Here is a 19,454-nt window from a genome sequence, read left to right as displayed (position 1 = left end):
TTAAATATCTGTTTGCTGGTTTGTAATGGCTTTTTAGCAGCCGCTCTCTTAATCCGATGAACTTGCCTGGCAGAAACCTTCCTCATTCTGCCTTTATCAGCACAAACATGTCTGTGCTCAGAATCAACCACAAATCTCTTAACAGTACGATGATCACGTTTTAAATTTTTGGGAAATATCTAATGTTTTCATCTCTTGACCAAGGCATTGCACTATTTGATGCTTTTCAGCAGCAGAGAGATCCTTTTTCTTTCCTAAATTCCTTGAAACCTGTGCCCTGCTTAATAATGTGGAACATCATTCTTAAGTAGTTTTCCTTTAATTGGGCTCACCTGGTAAACTAATTATCACAGGAATTTGAGATTGATTTCAGTGATCCAAAGAGCCCTGATACACAATACCATCTATGAGCTTATTTGAAAAACAAAAAATTACATCTTTATGACACTTAAATCCAATTTAAGTGGAACACAGTGTATGTAGCAGATCAGTCTGGTTGGATGGTGCAGATCAGTCTGGTTGGATGGTGATGTCACTGAGTGAGGGCAGTGATGTCACACGGTGTATGTAGCAGATCAGTCTGTGGATGGTGATGTCACTGAGTGAGGGCGGTGATGTCACACGGTGTATGTAGCAGATCAGTCTGTGGATGGTGATGTCACTGAGTGAGGGCGGTGATGTCACACAGTGTATGTAGCAGATCCGTCTTTGGATGGTGATGTCACATAGTGTATGTAGCAGATCAGTCTGTGGTTGGTGATGTCACTGAGTGAGGGTGGTGATGTCACACAGTGTATGTAGCAGCTCAGTCTGTGGATGGTGATGTCACTGAGTGAGGGTGGTGATGTCACACAGTGTATGTAGCAGCTCAGTCTGTGGATGGTGATGTCACACATTGTATGTAGCAGCTCAGTCTGTGGTTGGCGGTGAAGTCACTGAGGGCGGTGATGTCACACGGTGTATGTAGCAGATCAGTCTGTGGTTGGTGATGTCACTGAGTGAGGGTGGTGATGTCACACAGTGTATGTAGCAGCTCAGTCTGTGGATGGTGATGTCACTGAGTGAGGGCGGTGATGTCACACGGTGTATGTAGCAGATCAGTCTGTGGTTGGTGATGTCACTGAGTGAGGGTAGTGATGTCACACAGTGTATGTAGCAGCTCAGTCTGTGGATGGTGATGTCACTGAGTGAGGGTGGTGATGTCACACAGTGTATGTAGCAGATCAGTCTGTGGATGGTGATGTCACTGAGGGCGGTGATGTCACACAATGTATGTAGCAGCTCAGTCTGTGGATGGTGATGTCACTGAGGGCGGTGATGTCACACGGTGTATGTAGTAGATCAGTCTGTGGATGGTGATGTCACTGAGTGAGGGTGGTGATGTCACACAGTGTATGTAGCAGATCAGTCTGTGGATGGTGATGTCACTGAGTGAGGGCGGTGATGTCACACGGTGTATGTAGCAGATCAGTCTGTGGTTGGTGATGTCACTGAGTGAGGGTGGTGATGTCACACAGTGTATGTAGCAGCTCAGTCTGTGGATGGTGATGTCACTGAGTGAGGGTGGTGATGTCACACAGTGTATGTAGCAGATCAGTCTGTGGATGGTGATGTCACTGAGGGCGGTGATGTCACACAATGTATGTAGCAGCTCAGTCTGTGGATGGTGATGTCACTGAGGGCGGTGATGTCACACGGTGTATGTAGTAGATCAGTCTGTGGATGGTGATGTCACTGAGTGAGGGTGGTGATGTCACACAGTGTATGTAGCAGATCAGTCTGTGGATGGTGATGTCACTGAGGGCGGTGATGTCACACAATGTATGTAGCAGCTCAGTCTGTGGATGGTGATGTCACTGAGGGCGGTGATGTCACACGGTGTATGTAGCAGATCTGTCTGTGGATGGTGATGTCACTGAGTGAGGGCGGTGATGTCACACGGTGTACACTGTGTTCCAAATTATTATGCAAATTATATTTTTCTCTGATTTTCCTAAATAGTCGTTACAAATGACACTCAGGCTAATAAAAGTCATCACCCGGTAGATTATACATCGAACTTTATTGAAGAAACCTCCCAATGATAACAGTATAATCTCTAAAATGAATAAAAGCTCAAATTGCACTGTTCCAAATTATTAGGCACAGTAGAATTTCTAAACATTTGATCTGTTTTAAAGAACTGAAAATGTTCATTTGTGGAATTTGCAGCATTAGGAGGTCACATTCACTGAACAAAAAGGATATTTAACTCCAAAACATCCTAACAGGCCAAGTTACATGGTAACATAGGAACCCTTCTGTGACATCACCTTCACAATTCTTGCATCCATTGAACTTGTGAGTTTTTGGAGAGTTTCTGCTTGGATTTCTTTGCATGAAGTCAGAATAGCCCCCAGAGCTGCTGTTTTGATGTGAACGGCCTCCCACCCTCATAGATCTTTTGTTTGATGATACTCCAAAGGTTCTCTATAGGGTTGAGGTCAGGGGAAGATGGTGGCCACACCATGAGTTTATCTCCTTTTATGCCCATAGCAGCCAATGATCAGAGGTATTCTTTGCAGCATGAGATGGGGCAGTGTCATGCATGAAGATGATTTTGCTCCTGAAGGCACATTTCTGCTTTTTATACCATGGAAGACAGCTGTCAGTCAGAAACTCTATATACTTTGCAGAGGTCATTTTCACACCTTCAGGAACCTTAAAGAGCCCCATCAGCTGTTTCCCCATGATTCCGGCCCAAAACATGACTCCTCCACCTCCTTGCTGACGTCGCAGCCTTGTTGGGACATAGTGGCCATCCACCAACCATCCACTACTCCATCCATCTGGACCATCCAGGGTTGCGCGACACTCATCAGTAAACAAGACTGGATGAAAATTAGTCTTCATGTATGTCTGGGCCACTGCAACCATTTCTGCTTGTGAACACTGTTTAGGGGTGGCTGAATAGTAGGTTTATGCACCACAGCAAGCCTTTGAAGGATCCTACACCTTGAGGTTCGAGGGACTCCAGAGGCACCAGCAGCTTTAAATATCTGTTTGCTGGTTTGTAATGGCTTTTTAGCAGCCGCTCTCTTAATCCGATGAACTTGCCTGGCAGAAACCTTCCTCATTCTGCCTTTATCAGCACAAACACGTCTGTGCTCAGAATCAACCACAAATCTCTTAACAGTACGATGATCACGTTTTAAATTTTTGGGAAATATCTAATGTTTTCATCTCTTGACCAAGGCATTGCACTATTTGATGCTTTTCAGCAGCAGAGAGATCCTTTTTCTTTCCTAAATTCCTTGAAACCTGTGCCCTGCTTAATAATGTGGAACATCATTCTTAAGTAGTTTTCCTTTAATTGGGCTCACCTGGTAAACTAATTATCACAGGAATTTGAGATTGATTTCAGTGATCCAAAGAGCCCTGATACACAATACCATCTATGAGCTTATTTGAAAAACAAAAAATTACATCTTTATGACACTTAAATCCAATTTAAGTGGAACACAGTGTATGTAGCAGATTAGTCTGGTTGGATGGTGATGTCACTGAGTGAGGGCGGTGATGTCACACGGTGTATGTAGCAGATCAGTCTGTGGTTGGTGATGTCACTGAGTGAGGGTGGTGATGTCACACAGTGTATGTAGCAGCTCAGTCTGAGGATGGTGATGTCACTGAGTGAGGGTGGTGATGTCACACAGTGTATGTAGCAGATCACTCTGTGGATGGTGATGTCACTGAGGGCGGTGATGTCACACAATGTATGTAGCAGCTCAGTCTGTGGATGGTGATGTCACTGAGGGCGGTGATGTCACACGGTGTATGTAGTAGATCAGTCTGTGGATGGTGAAGTCACTGAGGGCGGTGATGTCACACAGTGTATGTAGCAGATCAGTCTGTGGATGGTGATGTCACTGAGTGAGGGCGGTGTTATCACACGGTGTATGTAGCAGATCAGTCTGTGGATGGTGATGTCACTGAGTGAGGGCGGTGATGTCACACGGTGTATGTAGCAGATCAGTCTGTGGATGGTGATGTCACTGAGTGAGGGCGGTGATGTCACACGGTGTATGTAGCAGATCAGTCTGTGGATGGTGATGTCACTGAGTGAGGGTGGTGATGTCACACGGTGTATGTAGCAGATCAGTGTGTGGATAGTGATGTTACTGAGTGAGGGTGGTGATGTCACACGGTGTATGTAGCAGATCAGTCTGTGGTTGGATGGTGATGTCACTGAGTGAGGGCGGTGATGTCACACGGTGTATGTAGCAGATCAGTCTGGTTGGTGATGTCACTGAGTGAGGGCGGTGATGTCACACGGTGTATGTAGCAGATCAGTCTGGTTGGTGATGTCACTGAGTGAGGGCGGTGATGTCACACGGTGTATGTAGCAGATCAGTCTGGTTGGTGATGTCACTGAGTGAGGGCGGTGATGTCACACAGTGTATGTAGCAGATCAGTCTGTTGTTGGATGGTGATGTCACTGAGTGAGGGCGGTGATGTCACACGGTGTATGTAGCAGATCAGTCTGTTGTTGGATGGTCATGTGTGACCTAAGTATAAATCCAGTGTTTGGTGAAATGTGCTGATTTTTATCTTTTCATTGTGTTTTATACGTTCTCCTTTACATGGTCATTGTTCCATCACATTTTAGCAACGTTTGTGTTTTATTGTAATCACAAGTGCTGGATTCATACAGTGGACCATGCATGCTGACGGTTTCCGTGAAGATTTTGCAATGTACTCGGCGTTACGACTGTCATCTCTCTTTACCGTGCTTGTATTGGTTTCTGTGCTGCAGGTGGCTGAGCGAGCGCTTTACTACTGGAATAATGAATATATCTTGAGCCTGATGAGTGACAACGCGGCTCAGATTTTGCCGATCATGTTCCCATCTCTTTACCGCAACTCCAAGAACCACTGGAATAAGTAAGTGGCTTGTGAGCAGCTCTGGGAAAATCTCTCATCCGCTCTCATAGCTTCAGTGTTGGCCGCCGCTTCGTCCTTTGTCTGGACCGGTGGGCCGCCGCTTCGTCCTTTGTCTGGACCGGTGGGCCGCCGCTTCGTCCTTTGTCTGGACCGGTGGGCCGCCGCTTCGTCCTTTGTCTGGACCGGTGGGCCGCCGCTTCGTCCTTTGTCTGGACCGGTGGGCCGCCGCTTCGTCCTTTGTCTGGACCGGTGGGCCGCCGCTTCGTCCTTTGTCTGGACCGGTGGGCCGCCGCTTCGTCCTTTGTCGGGATTGGTGGTGTTTGGTTGCACTGTGTACTCTTAGCCATGCCATGTGACATATTTCCTCTTGCAGGACGATACACGGACTGATCTATAACGCTCTGAAGCTCTTCATGGAGATGAACCAGAAGCTCTTTGATGACTGCACGCAGCAGTACAAGGCCGAGAAGCAGAGGTTGGCGACTTTCTGTGTTGTGTGACGGGTAGCTCTGGTTATTCGTCGTCCTGCCTTTGGGGAGTGGGAGATGCCGCCATGCTAGGGAGTCTTCCGCACAGTCTTCTGCTGTCTCCTTCTCTAGGGGGAAGATTAGAGGACGAGAGCGAGCAGAGATGTGGAACCGGATAGAGGAAATGGCGCGGCTAAATCCACAGGTAGGCCCGTAGGGAGCGCAGCTCTTGTGGCGACAGATGGCTCTGCCGCGGTCTCACACGTTTCTCTCTTTCTCTCCGCCGCCTTCCTCAGTACACCATGTTTAATTCTCCTCCTGCTCTCAGCCTGATCTGCTCCATGGAGACAGACACCCCAACTGCTGAGGACATTCAGATCCTAAAGAAGACAATGGAGACTGAGGCCATGCAGGTGACGAATGGCCTCCCCTCATGGGCCTGTACCCACTGTCATTGTGCCCACTCATAACCATTTCCCTGACCAGACGGCCATCACCCTAGCTGGGACCCACCAGGAAAACCTCTCCTGACAACCCCCAGTCTCAAAAAGAAGGTGGTTTCATCAGAAGATGACTTTGTGACATCTGGTCTCTGTTACATTGATTTTATTTTTTACAAATTCTTGGCAGTGATCACAAGGTTAAAATAAAAAGGAGAAATCCTGCAGAGTTCACACTGGAGGAGGAGGAGGTGAGCTGTCACATCCTCTGTTGTGAGTGGTGGATCAGTCATTGTATAGGAGGAGGTGGTGAGCTTTCACATCACCTCTCGTGATTGGTGCATCCTGTGTCATCAGCTGTCTCATTGTACAGGAGGAGAAGGAGGTGATCAAGGCCATCACTTATGTGAATGATGGATCCTGTGTCATCAGCTTTATTATTATAGCGCCATTTATTCCATGGAGCTTTACTTGTATACAGAGGTGTTATCAGTCATTGTACAGTAGGAGGAGGAGGAGGTGAGCTGTCTCATTCTCTATTGTGAGTGGTGGATCAGTCATTGTATAGGAGGTGGAGGAGGTGAGCTGTCACATCATCTCTCGTGATTGGTGCATCCTGTGTCATCAGCTTTATTGTTATAGCTCCATTTATTCCATGGCACTTCACCTGTATACAGAGGTGTTATCAGTCATTGTACAGGAGGAGGAGGAGGTGAGCTGTGACATCAGCCCTTATCATTGGTGGATCCTGTGTCACCAGCTGTATACAGAGGTGTCGCCTCTTGTTGTAATCCTGTCGGTGATAATTCAGATTCAAAGAAGCTTTATTGGCAGGACTAAATACACATTAGTTTTGCCAAAGCAAGTGTACAAAAGGGAATGGGGACAGGGACTGTAGGGATGTTGGGAGGGGGCCGTAGGAAAGTTGGATGGGAACAGATCCAGGATGGGGCTATAGAAGTCCATGGCATAGGGAAGGTGAATGGGGGGATGGGGCAGATCCAGGGTGGGGGCTATAGAAGTCCATGGCATAGGGAAGGTGAATGGGGGGATGGGGGCAGATCCAGGGTGGGGGCTATAGAAGTCCATGGCATAGGGAAGGTGAATGGGGGGGGCAGATCCAGGATGGGGCTATAGAAGTCCATGGCATAGGGAAGGTGGATGGGGGGGGATGGGGGCAGATCTAGGGTGGGGGCTATAGAAGTCCATGGCATAGGGAAGGTGGATGGGGGGCAGATCCAGGGTGGGGGTTTTAGAAGTCCATGGCATAGGGAAGTTGAATGGGGGCAGATCCAGGGTGGGGGCTATAGAAGTCCATGGCATAGGGAAGGTGGATGGGGGGCAGATCCAGGGTGGGGGTTTTAGAAGTCCATGGCATAGGGAAGGTGAATGGGGGGATGGGGCAGATCCAGGGTGGGGCTATAGAAGTCCATGGCATAGGGAAGGTGGATGGGGGGATGGGGCATATCCAGGGTGGGGGCTATAGAAGTCCATGGCATAGGGAAGGTGTATGGGGGCAGATCCAGGATGGGGCTATAGAAGTCCATGGCATAGGGAAGGTGGATGGGGGGCAGATCCAGGGTGGGGGTTTTAGAAGTCCATGGCATAGGGAAGTTGAATGGGGGCAGATCCAGGGTGGGGGCTATAGAAGTCCATGGCATAGGGAAGGTGGATGGGGGGCAGATCCAGGGTGGGGGTTTTAGAAGTCCATGGCATAGGGAAGGTGAATGGGGGGATGGGGCAGATCCAGGGTGGGGCTATAGAAGTCCATGGCATAGGGAAGGTGGATGGGGGGATGGGGCATATCCAGGGTGGGGGCTACAGAAGTCCATGGCATAGGGAAGGTGAATGGGGGGATGGGGCAGATCCTGGGTGGGGGCTATAGAAGTCCATGGCATAGGGAAGGTGGATGGGGGGAATGGGGGCAGATCCAGGGTGGGGGCTATAGAAGTCCATGGCATAGGGAAGGTGAATGGGGGGATGGGGCAGATCCAGGATGGGGGCTATAGAAGTCCGTGGCATAGGGAAGGTGGATGGGGGGATGGGGCAGATCCAGGGTGGGGGCTATAGAAGTCCATGGCATAGAGAAGGTGAATGTGGGGATGGGGCAGATCCAGGGTGGGGGTTATAGAAGTCCATGGCATAGGGAAGGTGAATGGGGGGATGGGGGCAGATCCAGGATGGGGGCTATAGAAGTCCATGGCATAGGGAAGGTGAATGGGGGGATGGGGCAGATCCAGGATGGGGGCTATAGAAGTCCATGGCATAGGGAAGGTGGATGGGGGGATGGGGCAGATCCAGGGTGGGGGCTATAGAAGTCCATGGCATAGAGAAGGTGAATGTGGGGATGGGGCAGATCCAGGGTGGGGGTTATAGAAGTCCATGGCATAGGGAAGGTGAATGGGGGGATGGGGGCAGATCCAGGGTGGGGCTATAGAAGTCCATGGCATAGGGAAGGTGGATGGGGTAGATCCAGGGTGGGGCTATAGAAGTCCATGGCATAGGGAAGGTGGATGGGGGGTTGGGGCAGATTCAGGGTGGGGACCATAGAAGTCCATGGCATAGGGAAGGTGGATGGGGGGATGGGGACAGATCCAGGGTGGGGGCTATAGAAGTCCATGGCATAGGGAAGGTGGATGGGGGGTTGGGGCATATCCAGGGTGGGGGCCATAGAAGTCCATGGCATATCAGAGTTCTCTTTCTCGCAGTCTATGACATGCGGTCACATATTGCGCTGCTATCTCCACTGCTCTCTCTTCTTCCCCCAGCAGGATATATGTTTTCTCTTCCTCCTTCATGGTGGTGAAATCCGGGAAGAGATGTGAGAGTCTCCTGAAGTGAGTGTCCCTCACTGCTGAGTATTTGGAGCAGTGTAGCAGGAAGTGGGTCTCATCCTCCAGGGCCTCCTGGTCACAGTGTTGGCACAGTCTTTCCTCCCTGGGCTTGTAGCTCTGCCTGTGTCGGCCGGATTCGATGGCCAGACTGTGGGCACTGAGTCTATACCGGCTCAGGATCTTGCGGTCTTTGGGGTCCGGGAGTTTCTCCAGGTATGGAGCCAGTCTGTAGTCTCTCTGTAGACTCTGGTACATGGTCAGTTTCTGTGAGCTGATGATGTCGTTCTTCCAGTCACTCACGTACCTCTCCTGGCCTTCGTCTACCATCTTCCTGATTCCGGCTTTTGTCAGGTTGTTGTGATTGGTGTTCTGGTCAGGTTGGGTTTGGGTGAACTGTTCCGTGGTCCTGGTTTTTCTGTTTCACCTACGTGTGTCAGGGCTTTATGGCGTCTTCTTGTAAAGTCTTTTTTGGAAGGACAATATCTAAATCTCGCAGTGCCCCAGAGTCCAGTGTGAAAATTGCAAGATTCCTCTCCTTTTATTTTTAATTTTTGCCACCTTTTTTCCATGTGACAATATTTTCTTCCAACCCCCGATGTACAGAGCGAGTGTTCTGATGATGGCCTCTCTCCACGTCCATGTAGGATAAGTGATCAGTAGTGTGAAGAATGGATCACTCTCCCCACTCTGAGCATTTCCAGATGCCACCGATCTTCCATATTTATCATGGGGTGACCTGTACCAGGAATGCTGGTAGTCAGTGATGCGCAGGGAGGGAGCGCCGGAGGTCACGGAGCAGCATCCGTCACCTGCAGAAGTCCTCACCCTGATCCCCACTTGTCTGGATGGAGATTGTTTCCCCTGTCTCTGCTCCAGTTCTTACCAGATTGGGTGACAGATGCTGGCACAATCCCCGGCACGTGCTGGTGTGCGGAAGGGGAGGCAGTGCCGTCACCCAGACTGAGGTTGGCATCACTATTTTATTCCAGCCCCCAGCGATGTATACAGTGTGATGCTGAGGACGGTGGCATGGGCTGGTGCTGCAGCTGATCCTCCCTGGTGAGGACGGTGGCATGGGCTGGTGCTGCAGCTGATCCTCCCTGGTGAGGACGGTGGCATGGGCTGGTGCTGCAGCTGATCCTCCCTGGTGAGGACGGTGGCATGGGCTGGTGCTGCAGCTGATCCTCCCTGGTGAGGACGGTGGCATAGGCTGGTGCTGCAGCTTTTAATCACTGGTGAGGACGGTGGCATGGGCTGGTGCTGCAGCTGATCCTCCCTGGTGAGGACGGTGGCATGGGCTGGTGCTGCAGCTGATCCTCCCTGGTGAGGACGGTGGCATAGGCTGGTGCTGCAGCTTTTAATCAGTGGTGAGGACGGTGGCATGGGCTGGTGCTGCAGCTGATCCTCCCTGGTGAGGACGGTGGCATGGGCTGGTGCTGCAGCTGATCCTCCCTGGTGAGGACGGTGGCATGGGCTGGTGCTGCAGCTGATCCTCCCTGGTGAGGTCGGTGGCATGGGCTGGTGCTGCAGCTGATCCTCCCTGGTGAGGACGGTGGCATGGACTGGTGCTGCAGCTGATCCTCCCTGGTGAGGACGGTGGCATAGGCTGGTGCTGCAGCTGATCCTCCCTGGTGAGGACGGTGGCATAGGCTGGTGCTGCAGCTGATCCTCCCTGGTGAGGACGGTGGCATGGGCTGGTGTTGCAGCTGATCCTCCCTCGTGAGGACGGTGGCATAGGCTGGTGTTGCAGCTGATCCTCCCTGGTGAGGACGGTGGCATGGGCTGGTGCTGCAGCTGATCCTCCCTGGTGAGGATGGTGGCATGGGCTGGTGTTGCAGCTGATCGTCACTGGTGAGGACGGTGGCATAGGCTGGTGCTGCAGCTGATCCTCCCTGGTGAGGACGGTGGCATGGGCTGGTGCTGCAGCTGATCCTCCCTGGTGAGGATGGTGGCATGGGCTGGTGCTGCAGCTGATCGTCACTGGTGAGGTCGGTGGCATGGGCTTGTGCTGCAGCTGATCCTCCCTGGTGACGACGGTGGCATGGGCTGGTGCTGCAGCTGATCCTCCCTGGTGAGGACGGTGGCATAGGCTTGTGCTGCAGCTTTTAATCACTGGTGAGGACGGTGGCATGGGCTGGTGCTGCAGCTGATCCTCCCTGGTGAGAATGGTGGCATGGGCTGGTGCTGCAGCTGATCGTCACTGGTGAGGACGGTGGCATGGACTGGTGCTGCAGCTGATCCTCCCTGGTGAGGACGGTGGCATGGACTGGTGCTGCAGCTGATCCTCCCTGGTGAGGACGGTGGCATGGACTGGTGCTGCAGCTGATCCTCCCTGGTGAGGACGGTGGCATGGGCTGGTGCTGCAGCTGATCCTCCCTGGTGAGGTCGGTGGCATGGGCTGGTGCTGCAGCTGATCCTCCCTGGTGAGGTCGGTGGCATGGGCTGGTGCTGCAGCTGTTAATCACTGGTGAGTGCTGGAGTCGGCTTTTCCTCTGTAGAATTCCATTTCTCCTTTCTCACCATCGTTTGGATCTTCTTCTTTTCTTCTCTTCTCCATGCTCTTCCTCTGCTTTTTCTCTTCGTTATACTTTATAATCCTTTGCCACAAGTCTAGAAGATGCAGAGTTTTGTCTGGACTCATCACAGGCCTCTAATAATAAAATTACCTTTCCTCCCTTTCTGCCTTCTTACCAGCATGGCTCGTGCCCATAAGGTGCAACCCCCATGTACATAGAGCCCGATATACCCCCCTAATGCCATGAGCATGCCCTTATTTATTGTGATCTCTACGTTTCATTTGTTTTTTTTTATTAATATGGTAATCTAATGATGACCTGGGCCACTAAACCCCTAAACCTTGGGTAGAAGGCTGAGCTGTAATGTGCACAGAGCCAATCCTCGCTCCTTGTACAGATGTGCCTGGAGCTCGCTGGTGATCTCCTCTGTTTTTCTGTTCTCCTTCAGGTGCCACGTGCGTCTCCGCAGGAGCAGATGCTCCTCAGCAAGAAGTCTGAACTTCCGCAGGATATTTACACAATCCGAGCACTGGAATCTCATAAGAGAGCAGAGGAATACTTGAGCAGCAGCAAGGAGACCCTCTGACCCTCTTTGATTGAGACTCTGTCATCATTCTGCCCACCAGGACATTGAGAAAGAGGGATCCACAAACTTAGGACAAGGAGATGCTCCAACCTTGTTTGGCAGCACGGAGACCACAGTTATGAAGATTCATCCATCTTTCGCAGACTTTTTATACTTCACATGTCATGCACAAAGCTCCATCACCCCAGGATGTAGGGGCCAAGGGGTAACCCCCATTTTTGGCCTTGCATGAAAGACACGCCTTAGAATTCTTCATGATTGGAGATGTTTCATATGTTCCAGGGAAGCTGTCAGTGTCACGTTCCGCCTTTGGGTAGAGGCTGCTGTCATACTTCTGCAGGTTGAAAAAGTGAAACCACAGCTGGGACTTTGTATACTTGATCTGCTTGAGACCATCCCCGGACGTCAGCCCCTTGCGCAATGCTTTTGGTCCTGAATCCATGGAAGTGCTGCTGGTCCATATTTGGGCAAAAGTGCAGCGTGTGGTTTATAGGCAATGATAGTGGCTCATTATGTCTTGGGAAGGTAGTACTGAATTTTACAAATGCTGATCCAGGCTGTATTTGTCCTTGCACGCGACACCTATAGACTGCTGTACATGGCAGCCGGCTGTATGTTGTGTGTTCAGTCTCCCCATGGAGTTTGGCCCATGGCTCCATGTGTAGACTGGCACTCGGGTCCGGTCATATGGTAGCTAATCTATGATGTGAATAGACCAAGCCTGAAAAAAATGCTGTCATCACCTATCACCGATGACTGAATGCTACTGTGCAGGGGTCCGGCACAAAGAGCACTGAAACATGAAATAAAAGGCTCATCCCAAATCATTTGTGCACCTAGTAATTTTTGCTGATTAAGAGGACCAGATAAGCAGTAGCTGCCAGGAAGGTAGAGAAGCGGCTCTGATGAGGAAAGGAACAGTCACCCATGAGGGAGAGAGGTGTCTCTGAGTGTGAGGAACAGTGATCGATGAGGGAAATAGGTGACTCTCACTTGGGCAGGAAATCAGTACAAATGAGGAAGAGAAATGGGCGCTGAAGACTGAATAAAAGTCAACAATGAGGGAGAAAAGTGACACTGGTGAGGAAAGGAACAGTCACTGCTGAGAAAATGAACAGCCACCAATGAAGGTGAGAAGTGGGCTCTTATGAGGCTGAGGAACAGCCACAAAAGATGGTGAGAAGTGGGCTCTTATGAGGCTGAGGAACAGCCACCAAAGAAGGTGAGAAGCGGGCTCTTATGAGGCTGAGGAACAGCCACCAAAGAAGGTGAGAAGCGGGCTCTTATGAGGCTGAGGAACAGCCACCAAAGATGGTGAGAAGCGGGCTCTTATGAGGCTGAGGAACAGCCACCAAAGATGGTGAGAAGCGGGCTCTTATGAGGCTGTGGAACAGCCACCAATGATGGTGAGAAGCGGGCTCTTATGAGGCTGAGGAACAGCCACCAAAGATGGTGAGAAGCGGGCTCTTATGAGGCTGAGGAACAGCCACCAAAGATGGTGAGAAGCGGGCTCTTATGAGGCTGAGGAACAGCAACCAATGATGGTGAGAAGCGGGCTCTTATGAGGCTGAGGAACAGTCATTGATGAGCGAGAGAAACTGCTCTGAGAGCGAGAAAGCCACCTAGGGAGTGAAGCAGCTCTAATTTAGGTGAGGAACATACAAATAAAAGAACACAGCCGCCTCTGTAAGCGCTATGTTGTCTGCAAACCTTGAATATGACATTTGCACGGCATTACTGCTGTATAGAATATAGTTAGAAAAATGAAGGTACTTGGCACATAAAGTGGAGAATTCATGTGAGCCCACCAGCTGTGACCAGGTATACCTTTCTTTGATGGGACCCTAGGCTAATATTAATCAAACATGCCTCTCCAGGGCTTATAGCCAATGAATTTAAAGGGCAGGTTGTAATTAGCCCTTTCATGCCATGACCATTTTTCATCTTATCCTCCCCTTCCAAGAACCGTAACTTTTTTTTAAATTATTTTTCTCTCAACATGGCCGTATCGGGACTCATGATTTTTGTGGGACAAGTTGTACTTTTGAATTACATCATTCATTTTATCAAGTGATGCACTGGAAACCAGGGAACAAAATCCAAATGCATTCAATTTGCAAAAAAAAAAAAAAAAAAAAAGTGCGGTTTCACAATTGTTTTCTGTTTATCATGTTCCACTGTACGCTTACAGTGACCTGGCAATATGATTCTCCAGCTCCGTACGATTATGCAGACAATAAAAAACAAAAACCGTGTTTGCTAAGTTGTAGAATGAAGTCACCATTTCTTGAGACCTGTAACATTTTCATCTTTCAGGATACGCAGCTAGGTGATGGCTTACTTTTTTGTGCCGTGAGCTGTAATTTTGGGGTAGATGCGATGTTTTAATTTCATTTTATTCAAATGCTGCTGCTGCCAAAAAAACACAATTCTGGCGTTGCGATTGTTTTTTTTACCCCGTTTACCAATCGGATTAATTTATTTTGTATTTTGATCAAACTTTTACAAATGCAGTGATGCCAAATTTATTTGTTTTTTTTTTTTCTAATGGGGCAGAAGGGAGGCGATTTGACCTTTTGTGAGGGGTGTAGCGAAATATGTATATGTATGGATGTATGACCAGAAGTAAATTAACATCTGTCCTTACACTGCAGCTCTCCACACAGGTCATGACCTCATGTTATCCTGAGTAGGCAGTCTTCTGTCTCCAATCTCACCAGGGGACTTTACTGAGAACCACAATGTGGAACATTTCACACTTTCCAGCTCTTTGAAGAGATGCCAATTACAGCTTGTCACTATTTATGAGAGAGGTTACACAAAGAGTTTCAGAGAAAAATAATGTATTCATTGGCAGAGTGGCCATGGTCCAGTCACAAACAAGCGATTAGAATATTAACATGAGAGGCTGGTCTAGAAATCTGATCTCCATGTCAAATCTATAAATTAGGCCTTTACACATAGAAACCTGTTCACTGTGAGGGGCAGCCTAGCTGTTGTGCTCCATTTCATATTCTACCCTCCCTCGAGGACAGAGTACCAGACTGCACAGTTCGATATTTCCGTAAGTTTTCTCCATTTTATTTTATCACTGTTTTTGCATATTTGTATGTCACTATTTATTTCCATATTTTTTATATCCATTTTATAGTAAGCACTATACCTTTTATATTAAAGCTTAAAACGTTAATAAGTCTGAACCTTGTTGCTCTAAAGAATCCATAGCCTTAGTGTGTGTGCTCCTGGTGATTGGCATGTAGTAGTAGTAGTACTTCGGGACTCATCGCCCGTGTGTTTGGTGAGTGGTGGCAGCGTGTATGAGCGGGGTGTGTGGTCTGTGTCGGGGTGTGATTTATGCTCCAATTGCAGCATAGAACAGAGGTTGAATGCTGGACTGAGTGAGAGGAGTTTAATCCGTGCAGGCTCAACCCCAAGTCACGTGCTGAGAAGCGGGTACATGACAAATTGGTGGCAGCGGTGGGATATATGAATATATCCTCTCTGGTAATTTGTGACAAATTGGTGGCAGAGCATTAGTGCATGGTGTAAACAATTACTCGCTGTACTAAAGAATTGGTATCCTTGCGAGGAGTGCACCAGCTCTACAAGGTTCAGCTCAGTGCTTAGTTAGACATACTTGCAGTTTCCCTTCCCATTTTTCTTTTCTGTCTTTTATTTGGCAAAGGCTGTTCATTGATATGGCAGCCCTGTACAAGAAACAGAGCAAAGAGCTCTGACCGACCTCTGTGAGCAGAGAGGAATAGAGACAGCCGACAAATCCAAGGAACTGCTGATACGTGCCTTGGTCGAGCAGGACATAGAGCAAAATTCTGAAGCATATGGGCAAGGAGAGAGTCCACCTCAGAGAGACCCAGCAAAGCCAGCTCTTGCACCGGAGATACCTTGTGGAAGTGCTAGTAATGCCAGTGCTGAGCAGCCTATGGACTCTACTTTACAAATGGACTTACAACAGCTGGGAACAAGTGATCCCAATCTGCGTATGCAGGTTACTCTACAGTACCGACGGGCTGCTATAGCAGAACGCCAGGCTGAGAGAGAAGGGGCAGAACGTTGAGAGGAGATAGCTTTCAAGCTTCAGATGGCTCAAATAGAAAGGGGTAACACCCCGCAGTTGAACCCCTTCCAGGAAATAAATCAGATGAGACCACGTTTGGAACACTTCCCTGTGATGGATATGGATACGGACTTAGATACTTTCCTTCGGGGGGTTCGAGAAAACCTGCAGTCAATACCATCTACCCTGTGAGCAGTGGGTGCAGTATCTAACCCCAGAGTTGAGAGGCAAAGCCCTGGAAGTTTTTGCTGTCCTCCCACTGGAGCTAGATGGGAACTTTGAGGCCATAAAAGAGGCCCTGATCAGGAAATACAACCTAACCTCAGTAGTGTATCGAAGAAAGTTCCAGAACCTACAACGTGGATCAACTGACAGCTACGTGGATTTCGTGAGCACCTTGAGGACCACGTTCCATCAATGGATCAGGGGACTTTCTGTTAATAGTTTGGAAGACTTAACGGATCTTATGGTCAAGGATCAATTTCTTCATATGTGCCCCACGAATGTACGACAATTTGTGTGTGATCGGGAGCCATGAACTGCAGATCAGGCCGCAAGGATTGCCGTCTGCTATGTGGCTAACAGGATGCCTGAGGTGCGGAAGCCATCGAGATTCAGCTGGAAGGGAGGTAAGCCAAATGGGGACCCCTCTCCCTCTTTCGGCCGATCACCAGTGCTGCCCAAGCCCACCTCCTATGGGGTCCCAGGGAATAGACATTCTTTAGGCGATACACGCCGATGCTTTGCCTGCAACAAAGTGGGACATGTGAGCACAGTGTGCCCTGATAAGCAGAAATGCCCAACTACAACCACAAAAGCGTCTGGGCCCCCACCTTCTGTCCTCTTTGTGGCCGGCTCTTATGTGAAGACCAATGAGACCTGTCATTGTTGGCAATGAAGTCACCATTGGCCTCAGAGACACTGGGGAAGAGGTGACTCTGGTGCGCCCAGCAATGGTAAACCCTGCCGATATCATGCCAGGAAAGACTGTCTATAACCGGGATTGGGGGTGTCAGCCCTGCCGTGCCCATGGCCCATGTGTACCTGGGCTAGGGAGCAGGGAAAGGACTATGAAGTGGGAGTATCAGAGGCTATTCCCACCAATGTGTTGCTAGGCACAGACTTGAGGAGGATGGTGTCCCACTATATCCCTCCCTTACCAATAAATGCTGCAGAGAAGGTGGAAGAAAGCAACCCACCTGAGATCTCATGTGAGCAGGGAAAATGTACCAAAGTACGTATGTGGCAGCTGTGACCCGGAGTCAGGCTGCGGCTCAGACTCAACCCCAGAGATTAGAGGATCAGGCTTAAATAGAACTGCCAGAACAGAAAGACCATACTGTGGCCCTGGAGCCTCCTCACATGGCAGACCCAACAAGGTCCCTGATAACTGACCCTGAAGACTCAGCTCTAGGCCAGGGGCTGCAGACTGACAGAGCTTCCAGGAGGTCCTGTAGACAGATGTCAGTCTGGAGAAGCTCAGATGCCTTGCAGATCAACCCCCCCACTGCGTTTGACAAAGAGAATATATTGGGAGCAGGGCAGACGGTATAAAGAGACTCTCCCCACTGATACTACAGAACCTTGGGACTGTGAAAAGCAGCTGGTCGTTCCTTATCTATTTAGGGAAAAATTATTGAGAATTGCTCGTGAATTTCCTCTGGCTGGGCACCTTGGAATACAAAAGACTAAATCTCACCTGACACACCTTTTATTGGCCCAAGATGGGGACATATTGCCAATTACTGTTGATCCTGTGTTGGAAAGTCTGGGGATATACAGAAAGTCCCATTTAAACCACTGCCAGTGATCGATGAGCCCTTCCAGCGAGTGTCTGTGGATATCATAGGGCCACTTGCAATACCTAGCAGCTCTGGCAAAAAGTACATCCTCACAGTGGTGGACTATGCTATACGATATCCGGAAGCTGTGGCACTGTCCTCCATCCGAGCAGACATAGTGGTGGATGCTCTACTGACTGTCTGCTCTCGTGTGGGTCTCCTCAGGGAAATGTTAACCGATCAGGGAACCCAATTCATGTCCGATTTGATGGAAAGCCTCTGCAAAAAATACAAGTGCAGCATTTTGTGGTCAGCGCCTATCATCCCCAAACCAACGGACTCTGTGAGCATTTTGACGGGACACTAAGAAAAAATGCTCAAAATGCTGGTGGAGACTGAAGGAAGAGACTGGGAGCGGTACCTCCCTCATCTGTTTGTGTACAGAGAGGTACCCCAGGTGTCTACAGGATTCTCCCCCCTTTTAACTAGTTTATGGGAGGAGGGTCAGAGGGCCACTTGATTTGATTAAGGACTGTTGGGAGGGCGACTCCAAAACTACAGGCATTTCGGTGGTTGAATATGTACTGCAGCTCAGAGAAAGAATGCAAAAACTGAGCAACCTGACCCATGAGAACGTGACCCAGGCCCAAATCAACCAGAAGGTCTGGCAGGACCGTAATGCCAGACTCCGGGCCTATGAGGAGGGGCAGAAGGTTTGGGTGTTGGTCCCTATGTTATAGAATAAATTACAGGCCGCATGGGAGGGACCTGTACACAAGCGGCTAAATGATGTTAACTATCTGGTGACCCTAGATGAGCATGCAAAGTGTCAGAAGGTATTCCATGTAAATATGGTGAAGGCTCATCATGACAGGGAGGCCTGTGTGTTACCTGTCTGTAGCCTGCCTGCCTAGATGTGGGGGCTGGGACTCGGTATATGGAGTCCCTGGAGTCAGCAGCGTTTAACCCTGAGCTATCCCACAGAGGTCTGATCTGATGGGGGTGCTCAGCAAGTTCACATAAGTCTTCACAGGGAAGCTTGGGAGGACTCACTTAGCCACTCACCATGTGGACACTGGTACCAATCCCCCAGTAAGACAGTCTGCATACCAGGTGTCAGCAGAGGTGAAGGCACACATGAGAGAACAGGTAGAGATGGTAAATGTAACGGGGTCTTCTGTGCTGTAATACCTCTTACATTACCACCCCGTTTCTCAGGAGGTTCACTCTGCTTTTCCTCACTTCTGAATGAAGGACGCTGGTTTGAAAGGCTTTGTAACATGGGAACATATAAAAGATCACTGCTACTCCATGTACTGTATTTCCAGTGTGACAACATTTTACTCATCAGTCTCAGAATATATATACATACAGAGGGCAGGACAATCAATGTGTGTCATGCCAGTAGACAACAGGCTCCAATTAAGACGCCAGACGTACATTACAATAGCCATGGGATTTACAAAGGTGGGGGAGATCAAAAGTGGGATATCTTTACCTCTGTCCAGGGGGTCGCAGCCAGTCGGTTGCTGCATTAAGGGCATACATCTCCTATTCGGTGTGCTGGGGGGGTTCTGTAACACGGCTCCCCCTTTTCAGCTACGCGATCGGCATACATACACAGTCTGATCCTTAACGGATCGGTTTGGGGATGACCGAAGTTTATGGGGTTGGTACAAGTTCCGTTTGTCGACTTAGTCCATCGGCATTACCATTTTGTTTGCCGGGTCTGTAGTGGATGGTGAAGTCTAGAGGTTGTAGGGCTAAACTCAACCGCAATAATCTGGCGTTGTCTCGAGACCCGATTAAGCCACACTAGGGGATTATGGTCC

The 19,454-nt window shown here is 49.4% G+C and overlaps 1 protein-coding gene and 1 pseudogene across 5 annotated transcripts in view; both read left to right on the top strand.

Moving 5' to 3' along the window:
- Positions 1-12,590, top strand: part of PPP2R5D (protein phosphatase 2 regulatory subunit B'delta) — a 60,772-nt gene extending 48,182 nt beyond the window's left edge. For 2 of the 5 annotated variants that reach the window (XM_073558988.1, XM_073558989.1), the window contains 5 exons: positions 4,796-4,923; positions 5,297-5,398; positions 5,523-5,595; positions 5,687-5,803; positions 11,629-12,590. In XM_073558988.1, the coding sequence (XP_073415089.1) occupies positions 4,796-4,923; positions 5,297-5,398; positions 5,523-5,595; positions 5,687-5,803; positions 11,629-11,766 (558 nt within the window). In that variant the 3' untranslated portion in view covers positions 11,767-12,590. Of the gene's footprint in view, positions 1-4,795; positions 4,924-5,296; positions 5,399-5,499; positions 5,596-5,686; positions 5,804-11,628 lie in introns of those variants that run through there. The other 3 variants (XM_073558990.1, XM_073558991.1, XM_073558992.1) reach the window with 3 other exon arrangements.
- A 152-nt stretch (positions 12,591-12,742) lies between these two features.
- On the top strand, positions 12,743-18,950 carry LOC141069449 (uncharacterized; annotated as a pseudogene).
- The last annotated feature ends 504 nt before the right edge of the window (positions 18,951-19,454 follow it).

This window comes from Dendrobates tinctorius, unplaced genomic scaffold (genome assembly GCF_039654945.1).
Source record: "Dendrobates tinctorius isolate UK_male_01 unplaced genomic scaffold, ASM3965494v1 ptg000264l, whole genome shotgun sequence".
In the NCBI taxonomy this organism is placed as follows: Eukaryota; Metazoa; Chordata; class Amphibia; order Anura; family Dendrobatidae; genus Dendrobates; species Dendrobates tinctorius.
Note: the sequence above shows the minus strand (reverse complement) of the source record. Positions and strands in the feature narration are given on the sequence as shown.